Source organism: Maylandia zebra, linkage group LG23 (genome assembly GCF_041146795.1).
Source record: "Maylandia zebra isolate NMK-2024a linkage group LG23, Mzebra_GT3a, whole genome shotgun sequence".
Taxonomy (NCBI): Eukaryota; Metazoa; Chordata; class Actinopteri; order Cichliformes; family Cichlidae; genus Maylandia; species Maylandia zebra.
Genome location: NC_135188.1, coordinates 14,216,027 through 14,234,623, shown reverse-complemented (window position 1 = coordinate 14,234,623; position 18,597 = coordinate 14,216,027). Strand labels below are relative to the sequence as shown.

At 41.3% G+C, this 18,597-nt stretch overlaps 1 protein-coding gene across 3 annotated transcripts in view; it reads left to right on the top strand.

Annotated features, from left to right (window-relative positions):
* ryk (receptor like tyrosine kinase) overlaps window positions 1–14,783 on the top strand; it is a 53,771-nt gene extending 38,988 nt beyond the window's left edge. For all 3 annotated transcript variants that reach the window (XM_014414259.4, XM_023155531.3, XM_014414258.4), the window contains 6 exons: window positions 124–193; window positions 1,545–1,677; window positions 6,097–6,206; window positions 6,325–6,484; window positions 7,838–7,974; window positions 12,561–14,783. In XM_014414259.4, coding sequence (XP_014269745.3) covers window positions 124–193; window positions 1,545–1,677; window positions 6,097–6,206; window positions 6,325–6,484; window positions 7,838–7,974; window positions 12,561–12,672 — 722 coding nt within the window. In that variant the 3' untranslated portion in view covers window positions 12,673–14,783. The remainder of the gene's footprint in view (window positions 1–123; window positions 194–1,544; window positions 1,678–6,096; window positions 6,207–6,324; window positions 6,485–7,837; window positions 7,975–12,560) is intronic.
* The last annotated feature ends 3,814 nt before the right edge of the window (window positions 14,784–18,597 follow it).

Here is an 18,597-nt window from a genome sequence, read left to right as displayed (position 1 = left end):
CAGAGAAACTGCAATGAAATGATAAAAATCAAACGCCACATGGCACCAACAGACGCTCATTGCTCCAAGTTTGTTGTTTTTAATTTAAATGTTTGTTTTTTTGTGTCCAATAAAAATTTTCAGATCATGCTTCTGAGGTGCAGGTGACGATGATGTTGACTGAAAGTTGCAAACTTCGTGGCCTTCATCACAGGTAAATCTTGCCACATATACACATAGCTGGGCCTTTAGAGAATATTAAATATTCAGGCATCCTGTTGATGCACACGAGGGGAAAAAAGAAAAAAGAATCTATTGCTCGGCATCATATAAGGAATCATAGCTGCTGTCATACAGTTACCGTCCCTTTAGAGTTTTTCATCAGTTTTTTAATTACAGTTTCTTTAGAAATGCAAGCTTACAACACCAGCATGGTTCATGTCTTACGTCACCGGTTGGATGTCTTGTTGACGCTTGAGCATAGCATGCCAGCCTTGCTTCTGTGGTCGTCTCTTAAGAGTCAATTTAAACATTGATGAAAGAACACCACATGTTTGCAAACAGGGCTGATACCTTAATAAGGAGTGTGAATCGAAGTCAGTCTTTGTGACATTTGTAATAAAATATTGTCTGAAAGGCTCTGAATTTATTTTAAAGGAGACCTTTTCTTTTTTGTTTTCTTGTACATACTGATAAAATGGTGGAAGATTGGCAAACAGGGTATCTGAGTGTCTGATAAATGTGATTTTTATATTCTTGACACAGTTTTATGGCCCAAAAGTCATCATGGATTGTTTTTAGGGAATGGCCGTTTGTGAAATCAATTTGTTGTTAGCTTTGTGTTTTGTCTTAAGACTTCATGAGAATTTAAAAAAATTCTAAAATAAAATTGTTCTTCAAATATATCTTCTTCCAGTAGTGGATGTTCAGCTCAAACTTGACCTTTTTCATATAAAAGCTAAACACTCGATTCCAGTTTTTCCCCACTGATCTTTATGACGTCAGTGAAGGCACAAACCGTTTATGTGATGATGTTAAGGATACAGAAGCCCCAACGACCAAAGGTTTTGCTTAAGAGAAGCGGCCAATCAGAAGAAGGTTTGTTTAACAAGATGGGTTAGATCCCTAAACAGTCTTTTTCTTTCAGGAAAAGCATAGACTAAGGACTGCAGCAAGGCCCAGTGAAGACGAACAAGGATTATTTTTGAATTCATATACGAAATATTATATAAAAGTAGTAGCTAAGAATAAATACACGGAACAGGAAATTAGCAAAACGGGTGCAAAGCAGCATTTCTTCGGCAGATTTTACCCGAAATTTACAGCAGCCTTACAGCAGTGTACTTGTGTGGAAAAGATTGTCGTCACGATGTCCCACGCCTTCCTCTTTCCTCTGCATGACATCAGCTCTGTCATATTTGCTGACAGTTCCTCTTTGGTGTTTTGCATGATAATGTCCTTTACTCTTCCTTTAATGTGCAGTAGACGTGTACATGAGCAGAAATGATGATCTGGTACACTCAGGTCCTGTTTCCTCAGTTGGTTGCTTTCTCTTTTCTTTTAAGAAATCTGCTTCCCATAAGCCACGTGTGCACAGAGGATGGAGAGAAGCCCATGGTGCTGCTGCCTTTCATGGCTTGGGGTAATCTGAAGCAGTTCCTGCGGCAGTGCAAGTTAGCTGAGGCTAACAACCCACAGGTGAGGCTTCAGCTCAGCAGACAAACTATAATCAAAAGCAATATTAAACCCCCCACCATTAAAAGTCATGTTCTCGGCCATGCCTGGATCTCTTCGGGCACATCTGTCTTGTTTTGACGGTTCCAACCACCTGCTCCGTACTACTCAAGCAACTTTTGTCTCAAACCAAATTTCTTCTGGAAGGTCATGTCTGGTGATGAGTGCTTGGTTTTCAGCTATGATCAAGCTGTGCGCGCGTGTGTGTGTGTGTGTGTGTGTGTGTGTGTGTGTGTGTGTGTGTGTGTGTGTGTGTGTGTGTGTGTGTGTGTGTGTGTGTATATGTATAGATAGATACAGAGATACATCTGTCTATATAGAGATATCTATGTACGGTATATATGTCAATCTCATCTGAACGAAATATTTTGACATACAAGCAAAATAAGGATGTTAAATTCAAAGCTGCATATCAGAGTCAAAAATAAAACTGGATACATTTATGGAAGAATAAAAAAAAAAACAGGAAAATATTGCATTAAGGAAAACTAATTGTCAGCGGTTATAATTGGGAAAGTACACAAAAGAATTACAGAAAAAACACAGATACATCACATAAATGCACATTTATAAAAATATGTGACTTGAAGGCAGTTGCAAACTGCTTTTTCTTCAGGCAGGACCTTTCGAAGTGAAGGGGTCCTGACGGCAAAAGTGATACATCAATGCAGCATGTAGACACACGCAGCTAACGCTGAGGACAAAACCTCCATGATCACCTTAAACCTTTTTACCAGTAGCACCAAATCTGCTTGATTTGACTCTATTCATTGTTAGCGTTTTCCATTAGACGCTAGAACCCGTTACCAGGTGCTTTTAGTACCTACTCTGCTCGGGTTCTAAGCAAGCTGAGTCAAGCCGAACATGTGACATCAACAGACTGTTTGCCACTGATTGGTCAGGGAGGCATTGATTGAGTCATGAAAATGACTCCATGACCAGTATCAGACCTGGCAATGAGGGAAACAAGGAGCAGATACAGTTCAGCAGGAATACCATCGCTTTGATGGCCTCCATTATGGTGTTGTGTCGCATACAAATGACATCATGTGACTTTATCTCATTTGTAAATGGATGGTTGCTATGGTTAGGCTCACAACCCATGGGAAATAAAGGGAGAGAAAAGATTTAACTCCTTGACAGTGAAAGCACCCCTGACCTAGAGATGACCAAATTTAAGTCGAGATTTTATGAACCTGTTCTCAGAGCAGGTTGCGTGTAAAACCATTAGAATAAATGCGTCAGAATATGCGTGGCTCCTCTTTAACCTCTATTAAGCCATTAAAATAAATCCCCCAGATTGAAAGAGAAGTCAGATTCCATCGTAGTGTCAAGCATGAAAGAACATTTTGTGTTTGCAGCAATCAGTGGCGAGTAACACCTACAGTAACTACTGTTTACACTGTTATTAAGAGGTCTGTTGATACAGTGATGAAGCCGGTGCTCAGGGCAGAGGTTTTTAACTCACTCCGTGGAGACAATCGGGCTTTTGTACAGTTAACCCCAGGGAGGCTTTCATGCGCTTGGAGAAAAGCCACAGCAGATCCAACCAATCAATCAGCTGCAAAATACAGATGCAGAAAAATGCTTTGCGATCACAAGATGAAGCTTGCCACACATTTACAATAATCAAATGCCTTTTTCAGGCACACATCAGCACCTTCCTTCTCGGCAGCTTCAATACGTACCTTTGGCGGCTACGGGAGACAAAGACTTAGTCATTAAGTTGGAGGTGTTGCAATAAACGCTGAGCTATAAATCAGCTCAGTATCAGGCCAGCTTAGATGAAACTCGCGGGGAAATGCTCCGAGAGCACAACATTCATTCTGCAAGCGAACATCTGGTTTAAAAGGTGTGACTGTGGAGGGAGGGAGGGAGGAGGTTTGGAGCGTTGACCTTGTTCTTAGACATTTTTCTTTCACCGACAGCTGAGATGTATTCTGCACAGTTTGAATGTCTCATAGCAGCTGCACATGTAGCCGTTTCGCTTGAGCGGTTGACTTAAAGTCTTCTAATCTTTGTTCACTGGTTGCCCAAGTCTTTGTTTTTCAGTATAGTCCCAAGCGTTAATTTTGCCTGCATCACAGTATCAACTGTCAGATAAGACAACAAAGTCCATTTCCAGTGTTTACATCCAAGCCGGGGATTGTGCTGAATAAATCAGACCAGATGCAAGAGAATTGAACCATACACACAATTATTTGGAGCTGTTACTTAAAGAGCTCAGTGTTGTCTTTTCAGCTCTCCGGGATGTTTGTTACAGGAGCAGCCTCACTTCGTTAGCGGTCGAGTGTCTTTTCTCTGGCACACCTGCTGACTTAGAGCTATTGTCAGTAAGCCCTTCAACAGCTCCACAGACAAAGCAGACTCATTTCTTTAATGCAAGACTCGGTTAAACCTCTGAGTAAAAGAGTTTCTGCGTCACATCAGATTAAATCCTCAGAGCAGTGTTAACCCTTAAGCAGCCAAACAGCTAAAATGACCAAGTGCGGTCACGTCTAACTTTTATCTAAGAAAACTGTTTCTCTCATATCTATATTTTTACTTTATCTGTGACTGATATTCTAAAGCTACTCCATAATACTTTGATCAGCAATAAATGACAGTGAAGTCCGTATGTTTAGGGTGTTCTCCTTTGTTACATCCATGCTTCAGTTTCAAACTAACATCTTAATTGTAGGTGAGACATGTTTCAGATATTTCCATCATCACTTTGAGCTTTAAGTATTTGCCTCAGGGCTTTTGCAGCAGTAAATCTTGCTGTTCTGTGTGTTAGCCATGGTTCACTGCAAAAACATGACAGTGTTGTTATTAAAAAGTGAGAAATTATAATAAAATAAAACCATATGTTTTAAAAAATCATTTTTACGGTTAAGGATATCACAATGGTACATGAGAAAAATACAGCCATTTGTAGTCTATTTAATGAAGGACTGCAAAACTTTACCAACATAATATGAATTCTTTTTTTGTTAGATAAAGGCTCTCACTTTACTAGATTTTTGAATGCAGCATCAAATTAGTGATTCAGACGCTCAAAGTAGTAGAAATGTAAACAGAACACTTAAAGTTGTGCTTTTTACAATCAGGGTTTTTTTTTTTTTTTTTTTTTCCCTGTAATGAACTTTAAGTGTAACAATAAGAGATTTATCATAGTTTCAATAAAGTCAATCAAAGGAAGAGAAAGAAGTATGGGTGCTCTGGAGGTTTGATCTTGTTTCAGATAATTCACTGGGGAAAAAAACTTCTAGCAGTGCGTTTTGGGTAAACTTTCAAGGCTGATACCAGCATATGACAGGTTGCCTTTTTGCCTACATTTTGTCATCTTGTAGCCATGATCCCTTGTGTGTCAAAATAATTTTCTGATTTAGTCATATTTTAACACTCGTAAATGTTGCTTTTGGTCATGATGGTGATATTGGTGTTCACCAAACGAACAGACTGTGTCATGTCGATTGTGGCACTTGCAGTGTTTAGCAATGCTTAAATGTGTTGTGTGGGTGTTTTTGGTTTTTTGGCTTTGAAAAATGCATTTGGTTATCTCCTCTACTTAAGAACAAGAATTAAAAAGCACAAAAACCCACCTCTGTGCACTTCAAGCCCTTTAACTCAATTAACTACAATTTTAAATGGCTTCTTGAGCTATTCTAAAAAATACTGTGCAAAAAAATTAGCTACTTCTTTGGTAAGGTGGGAGCTTTTCTCAGATTTAATGACATTTAGGGAGCATTTAGGTTTTTTATATTATTTTATTTTTTGATGGCAGGAAAATCAACAAACTCCACATTGAAGCACGCTCTTAGAGTTTGAACCCAGGACCCTCTTGTTGAGGGGCAGCAGTGTTTTCCACTGAGCTACCGCAACATTCTGCTGTGTTTACACAGTGTACATGAATGATCTTGTTGCATGAGGTAGGTATATAGATGAGGAAATATTTCTGAAACTGTTGAGTCTAGACAGAGATTAATGTGGATGTAGCCTTAGTTTACCCCTTTATCACAAAAAAATAACACCTGTCTTTTTCTCCTCGGCATGCTGACGTGTGCTAATTATCTTATTATACTCGATGTTGACACTGAAATAAGAGTTTAGAGGTCACCAAAGTTGTTACACTTGAGGGGTACGTATATATCTTTGAAATTTTAAAGGTTGCATTTAAACAAGTCATGTCAGGTCTTGTTTTTCCAGTCTCCTTGCAGTTGAATTTATAGAGAAAAAATAGTCGTGGTGTATGTAATGCCCATATTTCGCCCACATTGTCCCGTTCCAAAGAAAACTAGAACAATTTTACACAGAAGTCACCAGGTGTCCTCTCTGTCTTTACTTTTTCCTGTCAGTCTCTCAACTGCACATTGTCGCCCTCTCTCCCCCATTTCCTTTCAGGCAATCTCTCAGCAGGACCTGGTTTACATGGCCATCCAGATTGCATGTGGAATGAGCTACTTGGCTCGCAGAGAGGTCATACACAAAGACCTCGCCGCTAGGAACTGCGTGTAAGTTTTCAGTGACCTGACTCTAGCTGTCGTCACGCTGTCCTCAGTAGCTTTCAGGTGATTTGGTTTGGAATTTAATTTGTCAAAAATAAAGGCCGTGCTTTCCCTCCACCGACAGCATTGACGACAACATGCAGGTGAAGATTACAGACAATGCCCTCGCCCGAGATCTCTTTCCCATGGATTACCACTGTCTGGGGGATAATGAGAACCGGCCTGTCCGCTGGATGGCCCTGGAAAGCCTGCTCAACAATGACTTTTCCAGTGCAAGTGATGTGGTAAGAACTACCAGATATGCAGTTTACTTCCATAGACTGTATATAAATGATGGACACAGCCACTGTGTTGTCAACCATTTAGGATTATTTTGTTGCGCCCTCTTGGGCTTCATTTTTGCTTTGTTTGCTTGCTGTTGCTTAACAAGGCAACGCTGTAACTGTGATTTGTTGTCAACAAAACAATAGCAGAAGCGACCTTTCCTGTCTCTCTGAGGTTTCTAAATGCGAGTATGTTTCCAGTAGACATGATGCGGTTAAGGCGATCCGGGAAATGGCACCGATTGTGTGCAAGCCATTCTTAGACACTTGGTCAAGGTGTCAAAGGGAAAGGCGTGTCTGTGGCTCTTCTCGCTTTCCTGTTCCAGGATAGAAGACCGGGTGTGACGGAGGCAGTCGGGAAGTCTGCCTAACAGATCCTCAGAGACACCACTGAGACACGAGCCAGACGTGTCCCCACCCCCTCCACATTCCTGTTATGGTCACACCGCTCCATGGCAATCATGGCACTTAGATTTAACAGAGGCCTGGCATTAACAGCCTCCCAGTGCAAGTCCATACAAGTACCTGGAGCTGTATAGCATCTTGAGTGTGTTGCTGTTACGCACACAAATGTATCGTGCCCTTACATCAGCAGGTACACAAATCAGATAGCAAGCGACACAGGATGGGAGCGTTCCTATTGGCATGTTTAAGCTTTACTGGGAATGTTGGCAGTGGCTTATTCACTGATGTGGGAACAGGGTGGTTTACCGTAGAACACGTTTTTGTTTTATTGTCCCAACCCCCCCTCTGAAGAGCCCACCTTGCTCTTAGTTCCTAAACAGTCCTTGCACTTCCTTTTAAAGGTCCTGTGTCACCCCATTAAGGCTCGGGGCATACTAACACAGCAGAAACTCAATGCTTTCTGGGCTATTCTGTCTGTCAATGTCAGTTTTATTTTAGATATTATGGCTTCCAGAGTTTAAACAAACAACTTCAAGGTCAAAACCTACTGGAAGCATCTTAAATATGATTCGAGTAATTCATCTTTTCTCTGTTCAGAGGTCAGAGTGAACACTCGCAGGCAGTTTGAACCCTGATAATAACTGCTTACACTTTCACTCTCAACAAAAACTGGCAGCAGTGATTTATATTCCAAATACATTTCTTGACATAATTTCCTCACATTGTTCATTTGGAACGTCGTGTATTTGAATACAAGTACAACAAGTGGGAACGCTACTTTTCCACCCTCTGGTTATGTTCGCCCTGTTTGATGAAAACACATTAAAAGCTTGTATTTTTTTGTAAAGTGCTGTGAATGAATGCTAAGCACTGGTCTCAGGGTTATTCAGAGAATTTGTGTGTTCACAGTGGGCTTTTGGAGTGACGCTGTGGGAGCTGATGACTCTGGGACAGACCCCCTACGTCGACATTGACCCTTTCGAGATGTCGGCTTACCTAAAAGACGGGTACAGAATAGCACAACCAATCAACTGTCCAGATGAGCTGTAAGTTGCCCCCCACCACCACCACACATACTCTGTATTTTCACTTGTTTATTTGACTTTGGTAAGAGTTGGAGCTAGTTTTTTGAGTCGTCCTTCCTTTTCTTGTCCTATTTGTCGACAATTTACAGACGTTAATGATATACAGAACCACAGCAACACTAAGTCCACTGGTATCCGCTGGGTAAGGTATAGATCAGTGTGGCCAGGTTTGGTTTCTGTAGGATTATTACTCTAATCCCACAATTTTCTGATCTGCAATGACAACAAGTCAAGGATGATGTTTTTTATGATTGTAAGAAGCAGTTCATCAGTATGGCCTTCTCATTACAAGATGATTTAGCCTTTTTTTCCCACCTCGAAAGTGTAACAAGAAGCAACTCAATTAAGTTTCATGTAGAGCTGGGCGATATAAGATTTTTTCATATCACGATATGTTTTTTTTCATTTCAGGCGATAACGATATCTATTACGATATAAGCCAAATAACTATATTTGTAAGATTTAAATGTGCCGTTGCTCACAAGTAAAATGTGAAATAATCAGCAGCTTGTTTTGATTTAAATATTTATTTCCCATAATAAGTTCAACAGGGTAGATGTACTTAAGGAACATGAGACTTTTTCAGATAAATAAAGGCAAATATTGCAAACTACACAAAAGGCAGCCGCTAAAGCGTTTAAGTTTCAAAATAGAACAAACGAAACAGACTAAATTGTCAATTCCACTTAGAAACAAAATATTAATTCTAAAAATAAATCTTAGTTTGTTTTACAGAAGAACAGACAAAACTGACTAACTTTTGTCAATATCAAATAAACTGAGAACTAAAAGGAAATTCTCAATCTCTCCTTGTTGTATAGCTGAGCTTTTCAAACAGTTTTAACAGTTACTTTAGTCTGACAAAAGCCGAATGACGAATTAGCGCTTCCAGTCAGAGACTGAGGCTACGTCCACACGTACACGGGTATTTTTGAAAACGGAGATTTTCCGTTTTCGTTTTAAAAAATAATCCCGTCCACACATAAAGGCAGAAATGAAGGAAAACGCTGCTATGAACATGCCAAAGCAGCAGGTGGCGCTAGATTCCTAACCGTGCAGAAATGTTGGCCAATCAGAAGTCTAGAAGCCTCGGTGGGAAAAAGTAAACAAAGCTGGGGCATAGAAGCAGAACCGAGTCGTATGTGTGGAGGGACAGTAACTGTGTGTATATGTAAGCATTTAAACACTGCAGAGAGTAGAATTAACAGTAACAGTATTGTAGAAATTCATTTCACCGAAACAATAACGTGGCGCACAGTGTGACGTCAAAAAATGCGCACACCTTTGACGCTGCGTTTTCTCCGTTTTTCTAGTCCACACGTAAATGCAAAAACGGAGTTTTCAAAAATCTTCGTTTTCAGTGACCAAAAACGCCGTTTACGTGTGGACAAAAGGTGCAAACGCATAGAAAAATCTGCGTTTTCAAAAATACCCGGGTATGTGTGGACGTAGCGCATGCACCAGTTTATTGTATTTCCAGACTTGCTTTCGGCACAATTTACAGTGCACGCTACTCTGTTTTTGTCAGACTTGAAATAGCCGAAATACCTTCACACTACGGAACTTCTATGGCTCTTCCGTTCGACAATCTCTCCGGCGTTGGAACCATCATCTGTTTTCTCTTCGGTCACGCTCGGTTGATTTTTCTAGTCGGCACACTCATTTCCTCCATTACCCGGGCAGTACGGTGGCTGGCTGCTTCCCAAACAAATACACATGTGCGGCTTGGCACTTGTGCTGTACGTAACAAGTCACGTGACGTGACGCTGCGGCTGTGATTGGTTCAGCTCTGCGCTACGTAATTTGGATTGGCTGTTTTTTTGTTTTTTGTTTTTTGTTTTTAAGAGGACAAGAGCGGCGAGGTCTATCGCGATAGTTTAATTTTTCTATCGAGAAAAAGTTATATCGCGATACATATCGTTATCGTTCTATCGCCCAGCTCTAGTTTCATGTATATAGTGCCACTTGATCGCCTCAAGAACTCCATATTACTGTAGGCTGAGAGCAGTGCAACCTAGAAGTAATAAATGTATGCGCTAGCTTTTCAGCACAAATCTGAGACCGGATGACTCAGTGAATGTTGTCATCTTAACACTAAAAGGTCAAAAGGTCAGTTTGCCTACTTTAAAGCAGTAGTTGTTTACAGTTAAAGTGTTTCATAATTTTTAAGAGAAAGAAAAAACCCCACAATGTTTTTCCACAACAGACTGGTAACGGTGCAACAATATTCTGGAAAGCGTGGCAAATCATCACTGTCCACAGACAGTGGAAAAGAGTGTTTCTCTTTTTCATTTTAAAGGGAAGCGTCACTGCAGATCAGTGCAAAGTTCAGTAAAGGTCATCACCTTTGATGCGAATACTCGAAACGCAGACCAAGTCCTTTTGCACTGTTTCCAAACACTTTCCTCTGCAATGTGTGCCTTTCTGTTGTTTTGTATATATTCCTCTAGTTTGTCTATATTCCCCTTGGCTGTATATCTGTTCTGTTTGCTGTTTATTCCTGACCCTAACCCTTCTGCACAGTACATTGACAATAAAGCGCCATTCTGTTTATTTTATTTGAGCACCAAATAAGTGAATATCTTCCACTGGAAGACTGTTTTCATACTGGCTTTTCCTTTAATTTGTCACATTAAAGAAGAGTGCATTTTCAGCTGCAGTGAAGCTTGTTATTGGAGACTGTCGGCACAATAAATGAGCTGCTAGTTGACATATTGTTTGAGGACCTGAGTCGAATCAAACTGTTCAGCTGCTACTAGCTTTGATTGATGCAAAGTTTAATTCTATCAGGCTGTCAAGAAGAAGAGGCAATGTTGTCCCACTGGTTTAATTTTTTGGCATCACTGCAGTAGTATTTACCATCTGATCCCCCAAAACAGGTTTGTGGTGAGGAAGCTCAAAGCAGCCCTGGCAGTGCATGGATATTTAGTGTTTGGTGAAAATTAACACTTGCTGGAAGCTGACTTGGGAGAAGCAGAAATGTGTTTGTGCCATGCCTGACAAATTCTCGTGGTATTTCTGTCTTCGGGGTGTACTTAAACCTGCAAAAGTTATACTTTCCATTCCCAACAATCTCTGAAAACAGAAAAGAGAGAAGAAGGTCATCCTCCACATTCATCAAAAAGAGTCCACACAAGATCAGTATTAAAGCATGTCAAAATCTGGGGTATTTTGATGAAAGAAAACAAAAAGACTGGCTGGATTTGACAGATTTTACACCTTTTATCCCTTTGCCAACCAGTTGACATTGCAACTTACATGCATGTTTCCATTAAGTCCAGTAATCTACATTGGTTCCTGTCCGTGCTGAAGTACTAAGAATAGAGGATATTGTTTGCGGCACAGACTGAAAGCCCATGAGGCAGATTTTTGATAAACACACATTTATCTTGACTTTGTTGAGCTTTGTTGTTCCAGCTCTGCTGTATGTCTGCTGCATTACTGTTTAAGTTCATTGAGAGAAACGAAAAACAGACTCAAATTCGTCATGCGTGCACATGCTTGGCAAAGAAAGACAATGCTAAAAAATCACATGGAGCCGAGCAGTTATCAGACAGTGCTTTAGATATCGAAAGAAGATGCAGATTCTAAAACATGGAGAGCTTTAGCATCAGAGATTACTTCACTACATCAGGATCTGACTAAATGTGAAATACAGTAACGCTCTTCCCTTTGGTTCCTGTGTTATGGCATTTAATTATTCACCGGTGACTGTGTGGACTTGATCATTTGTCTTAAATGTTGCCATAACCAGTGTGTTTACAAGTGTCTTCTTAAGTTTGGCTTTTAACCACCAAGTTCCAATTAATTGATGAGTGCAGATGAAACTCCCTCCAGGTGCTCCTTGGATATTACTTTTACACTAATTCCTCGGAGCGCCGCCATCCCAGCGCAGAGGCATTTAAAGAAAACAAACTCGTGTCAAATCCCCACAGAAATGTGCAATTCTCGATGATTAAAGGAAACTCAGGATCTGATTACCTGAAATCTTTTAAGTCATCAAAAAACTGTTTCCTTGCAAATACAATAGATGTTAAGGCGATGGCTTCCTTTACCACAATACTAGAGCTTATGTAATCGAGGCCGTGCGCTGATAGAGGTAATTATATCTCACGCATTTCTACCAGCACTGCACAGGCAGCTCCTGGTTCAAGACAATACAGCAGTTGCAGTATAATACTAGACGAACGCTGCCTTTAAATCCAGTTTTTCTCTTATAAAAATAACAATTTATTCACTTTCATTTTATTTACACTTACGGAGCTTCAAGAGCACCCCCATGATGTCACAGCATGTATTCATTTGTGTTCCTGGACATGAATTTCTCCTTCTTTTTTTTCCATAGCTGTTGATTCAAAGATTTTCCACTTTTTTTAAAAGTTGGAAAGGTCAGCGAATGGACGCATTACACTTTCCCAGGATATCTGCTTGTTTAGGTTTAGGCAGTGCCAGTCTAAGCTGGGAGGCCCAATTTTCAAATGATCTGTGAGGTGTTTTCAGACATGACTCCTCTGTGAACTTTGACCCGATCCTTCTCTGTGTTGCAGGTTTGCAGTGATGGCTTGTTGCTGGGCCTTGGACCCCGAGGAGAGGCCCAAGTTTCAGCAGCTGGTCCAGTGTCTCACAGAGTTTCACGCAGCGTTGGGTGCTTACGTGTGAAAGCAGTGGGTGGCACTTCTTCTTCTACTAATCCATTAAAGCAACGACACTAAAGGCTGGCGGACACTTTTCACGAGGAATGCATATTTGAAATCGTGCCTTATCACATGAAAGATGAGCAGACTTGTGCCCGATGCTTTTGTTTTGTACAGTTCTTTTGGAGTTTTTATATAGTTAAATTACCTTTTTACAGCATAGCAAAGTAAAACGACTCTGTGTTCAATATTGTTCCATTTGCTTTGAAAGCATCTAGAAAAGGCGACGATCTCCACACGCAAAGAGGACCCGAAGAACGAAAAGATGAGGACTTTTTGTGCCATTGAGCGACTTTTTAAAAGAACAATTTAAGCTTCTGCAGTATTTTCTACAGATTCTGTAATGTTGTGCAAATTTTAGATTTGTTTTGGGTGTAAATAACTCCACAGCAGAATGAGTTAGGTACCAAAGTGGACCAGAGAGCTTCAGTAACCATAATCTTCTCGGACACGCTGCTCCGCTCAGGCTCGGTACGAGAGGCAGATCTGTTGAAATGATTTCTCTGCAAATGGTACAGCGTTTCCTCTGCCGTGGATGAGTTTCCTTTACTGGAGCGCACTCAACAGAGACGTCACACCAATTTTTTTCCTATGCCAGCAGCGTGTATAAAGACATGTGGACACCACAGCTGGAACATCAGCTCTGCAGAGCTATCTGTATAAACCTGATTTTTACACGTGGACACTTATTCTTTCAATGTCACTGCTGTCTTCCTCTTGTACTTTTTATTTCCGCTGTCAGAGCCACAGAGTGTGTGTGTGTGTGTGTGTATGTGTGTGTGTAAAAGGTGGATGTGATGTGACCAGTTGGTTAGTGAAGCATCGAGTGGAGCGTTCTCGCCAACACCATCAGATCGAAGCGTCTGAGAACCAACGTTCCAAGATGGATTGATGTCAGAGGGACATAAATCATGGCGGACAGAATCTGTGGGATGCATCTGCTTCTTACTGAAGTACAGTAGACTATATATATATAAAAGATTGGTGTAGGCGCTGTGACATCACCCATGGTCTTGCTGTCTTGAAACCAGATGTGACGTGTTCGGGGGGGTGGATTAGACTGAGACATTTGGTATCAGCTCACTGACAGTGTAGTCATGGTCTGAATCGACACCGAAGCTGTGACGTCACTTTTGTTGTACGATGTTTGGCAAGGAGACAACGGCCGATATAACAGTGCGGCCGTTATACAGAGGCTTTTGTGGTTTTGTGCACATTCTGGTGGCAGAAAAATATCAGAAACAAGTGAAAGAAAACAAGATCATCAGAACAAGTTCTAAAAAAAAATAACAGACATCGGAGCAGAAATGTGAAAATGAGGCTGTGAATTTTATCCATCGCAGAAGAGAACCTCTCATGTTACAAGCCACGAAGCGAACAGACCGGACTGAAGAAAGCATTCGGCTTTAGTGAGCGACTCATCAGACGGCTTTCCAGAGCTTAAAAATCTTTAATAAAGAAAAGTTCAACACAACAGTAACGGGTCATTTTGTGGCCTGAACACAAACTGAGCTCAGCTTTTGAACCACATGATATCTCTGTGGTTACAGTGTGATGATGGAGCAAGTCTTTGTTACCTTATTGTTCATTTATTTAAGGCGGAGTCTGGAAGGTCTTCTATAAATCACCGCTCATGTTTTCTATAGCACCAAGTCAGCCGTGTCACCTTAAACCACAACCGATCAAATATTTGCATTAAATGTTCCACACATGGCTGCAAACGCATTTGGATGCCTTTAGTTTTGGCACAAGGTTTACGAAAATGTCTCACAAGTGTCACTCGCTGCCAGCGGTTCTTCTCCACCCACAGAACAAGTCATTTACTACGTCCATCTTCTGTGTACAGTGTGTTTTTGAGCTGCATTGTTCGGTGTGAGATCGCAGCTCTTCACACGACTGCTCGGCTCATTTTGATTTAATCACTGTGAACACACACGCCAGCTTGGTCTCATCGTATCCTTCCACTATCTTTATGATGTGTTTTTTTTTTTTTTTTTTTATGGTCACTGCATGTTGAGATAAGGTTGTAAACTGCTTCCCAATTTCATATCCACAAATTAAATGGAATCTTTTGAATATATTACCCCGTTCTTGTCTTTTTTTTTTTTCTCTCTTCATCCAAAGCTTGTTTTCTGTAGTTCCCCAAAAGTCACAGCCACAGTGGGGGGGAAACCTAACTGTATCTAAAGACACCAACTACAGCGAATCATCTCCTAGTGTCTGCATTACTCACTGTGCATTCTTTCTTTTCTATGCTTCATTGTTTTATGTCAGACAATTCTGCACCGGACATCTTTTATCCCTTTGCCAGCCAGTTGATGTTGCAACTTACATCCATGTTTCCAGTAAGCCCAGTAATCTACATTGGTTCCTGTCCATGCTGAAGCACTAAGAATAGAGGATATTGTTTGCTACACACTCTGTGAAAGCCCATGAGGCAGATTTGACTTTGAGCTTTGTGTTTCCAGCTCTGCTGTATTACTGTTTAAGTTCATTGAGAGAAACAAAAAACTGACTCGAATTCGTCGTGCGTGCACATGCTTGGCAAAGAAAGACGATGCTGGGAAAAAAAACATATTTTGGACAACGCTTTAGATATGGAAAGAAGATCCAGATTCTAAAACATGGAGAGCTTTAGCACCAGAGATGACTTCTGTGCTTCATTGTTTTACGTCATTTGGTTTTGTTTCGGCTTTAGGCTAAAGTCACATGAACGCCACACTTCTTTAGGATGTCGTAATGGAAAGTTATGTCAAATCTAATTTGTTTTGAGTCCCTAAATCCCCTTGCTTACAAGTCCCTCCAAACCTAAATGCTATCAATTATATCTGTGGCCCACAGGCTGGAAAAATAATTGATAGCAGGTAAGAAAAGTGCAGTACTGAGGGAAACAGATTGCTGAAGTTTGTTTAAATTAGTTCGAAGCTGCCAAAAGGCCTAAAATAGATACAGACACACACCAGACCTGCAACAATATAAAGAAGAGAGGTGACGATCAGTGAGCAGAGCTTCGCAGATGGATGTTTGCTTTGAGAATGTTGATGGAGAAGGTCTGATGCAGAGGGTGGTTGTGGGGAGATGGAGGCAGAGGATCGCGAAGATGTTTACACACAGACTGATGAGGGATAGTTCTTCATTTAGAACCAGACTGTGTCTTTTTGTGGAGCTTTTTGTCTAGAGATGAGTTTTCAACCACTGCAAACCTGCACCTGTGCACTCTCTAGAGCAGGGGTGTCGGACTCCAGGCCTCTAGGGCCGGTGTCCTGCAGGTTTTAGATCTCACCCTGGGTCAACACGCCTAAATCAAATGATTAGTTCATTAACAGGCTTCTGGAGAACCCCAAGGCATGTTGAGGAGGTAATTTAGCGATTTAAATCAGCTGCGTTAGATCAAGGACACATCTAAAACCTGCAGGACATCGGCCCTCGAGGCCTAGAGTCCGACACCTGTGCTCTAAAGCAGCAGTCTCAAACTCGTGGCCCACCTCACCCCTACTTGCATATGCATGTATCTTGACGTGAAGAAATATAGTGCAATTTTTTTGGACCTTGAAGTTGCTCTATTTTGTTGAGCAGGATTACTTTGAGTGCAATGTAAAAATAAGTTCTTTAAAAAGCAAAAGAATAAATGCAGAATGAAACGCACAGACGGTCGCTGCAGTGGACGCTTTTCATTTTGTTAACCGTCAGTTTCACTTCAGCTTTTTCTAGAACTTTCTTCACTGAAGCTGGTTGATGGATCAAGAGTAGCCCACAGACCACGGACCTGTTGTAATACACTTTTTGACCACTGCCTCCATCTGACAACAGACGCTTTCTGCAGGTCGACTGGCTGCCAACACAGTACCACCGCTTAAACCACAATTTCCCCTTAAGACACAGGTGACGACGATCGGGAAGTCAAAACCACAAGATGTGAGGACAGGCTAAACACAGAGACAAAACTGCTCACACCAAGCACAATAAGAGAGACTGAGTGACACAGAAGGGACTAATCCGGCCTGCAGAAGTGTAGCTGCTGTCAGCACTTGTCAATGCGGGCTGCGTTGACGGTGACGTGTAGTTACATTTCTTGGGATTGGGAGGATTGGGAGGCACAGCTAGGGAAACGGTGCAGAAACTAAAATAACAAAATGAAAACAAGAACTAAAATCTCAACGATTTCACTAAAACTCAGAGACAAGTTCTCCAGAATGGAGACATCACCACCGCGGCCTTATTTGTTTTGAGTAAATCAGCTGGATGTCAGGCATGTGGCGTCACATTGTGGTATTTCAGTGAAACTTGAACCTGACATATTTTCAGAATGTGCTCAGTCATCGGTGGCTTTCAGATTGTGTCACGGTGAAGCCACTCTTTCAGTTTTTCTACTTTCCTCACCAGCTGCAGGCACAGCAGAGCGCACTGTAACGCGGCCACAGGACGCATTGAGCAAACACTCCTGCATCCTCAGCAGCAGACTCTTGTGCCACAGTACGGCAGAGTTTAGAGAGTTTCTGGCTTTCGAAGTTCCTGTCTGCGGGGGTTTCTGGGTTTAATTCACTGAGAACCGCCAGGCAGCTCTGTAATCCTGTTTCTGGGAACTGGGCCCAGTTTGAGCTTCCAGTTTGACTCATCTTCATTGCTGTCACTCCGTTTCCACTGACTTTACATACTTTGCACACATTTTCCACACATTTCCACACATTTCAGCTTCACTGAAAGCCACCAACAGTTTACTTGTACACCCACTCCAAGCGTCACAGTCTGAAACCAAAACCTGTTGTTTTTGTTTTTGTTGTTTTTTCCTCCGTGTGATTTTGTTTCTCTAAAACCGCCTTTGAGCATCAGCATCATGGGATATATCATGATTTCAATAACCTGCAGCAGTTTAAGGCATTGATAACATGGATGTTTGATCTGTTTTCTGATAACTCACTGGCGAACACTTGAACTGCATTCTGGGTAAGCCTTCTCCATGTGGGACACGTCAGTGAACAGGGTATAATATGTGACCTGCCTCCTTTTAGTCTCAGCTAGAAGAGGATTCGGATATCAACATGTAGACAAAAACTTGGGCCTTTCTTCACGGTGGGGTCCCACTAGTTATTTAAAGTTATTTGGTCCCTGAGAAAAATTGCCCACAAAAAAAATATAATTCCTGAGATCACTCGGCCACTTAAACAGCTCCCCCACTGATAAGGTGTTGATTCGTGGAGGAGTTGCATTAAATTCCTTTACATGTGGAGCAGTGAGGTCGAAAATAAGTCATTTCTGTGGTTAACTGATATGCATATGTTAAAACTCCTGCAGTGTTTGACGCAATAAATTTCCTTACTAGTGTGTTTGCAGACAGCTTTATAACAGTGCAAAGTCTGGATCATGGCTAATGTTTTTCAGACTTGCTCACGTCCAAAGTCCAAACGTCTCTGCAGAGCATGTTTAGATATCCAGATAAGAGAGCGCAGCTCCACCTTGTTCAAAGAACTGAAAGAGAACGGATATTGATCTCTTGGAAAGACCTGCTCTACCTCTCAGGAGGCAGGTTATCTACAAAGCAGAAAGTGGCGGCTCCAGTCTTCAGTCAGCATGTCTAAGTATCCTTGAGTTGCTATCTGATGCATCGATTGGAGCGTGTGAATATTAAAAAGGTGTAGGAGAAAACGAATAGGTCAATAAGGCATGTTTGAGTGTTCATACAGAGTGGAAAAGTGCTATATAAGGACAAGTCCATTGCCATTTACTTGCGGATACGAGAAGTTGGGTAATCTCCGTCGGAAGAAAATCATGGTGGACAGGATCTGAGGATCTGTTTGTAGTGTTTTTAGTGGAAATGTGTGGAATCCCTTCTAGATTGAGCACTGGTACCAAACTGAAATCTTACTCAGCTTGAGAGTGATTCTCTTCTGCA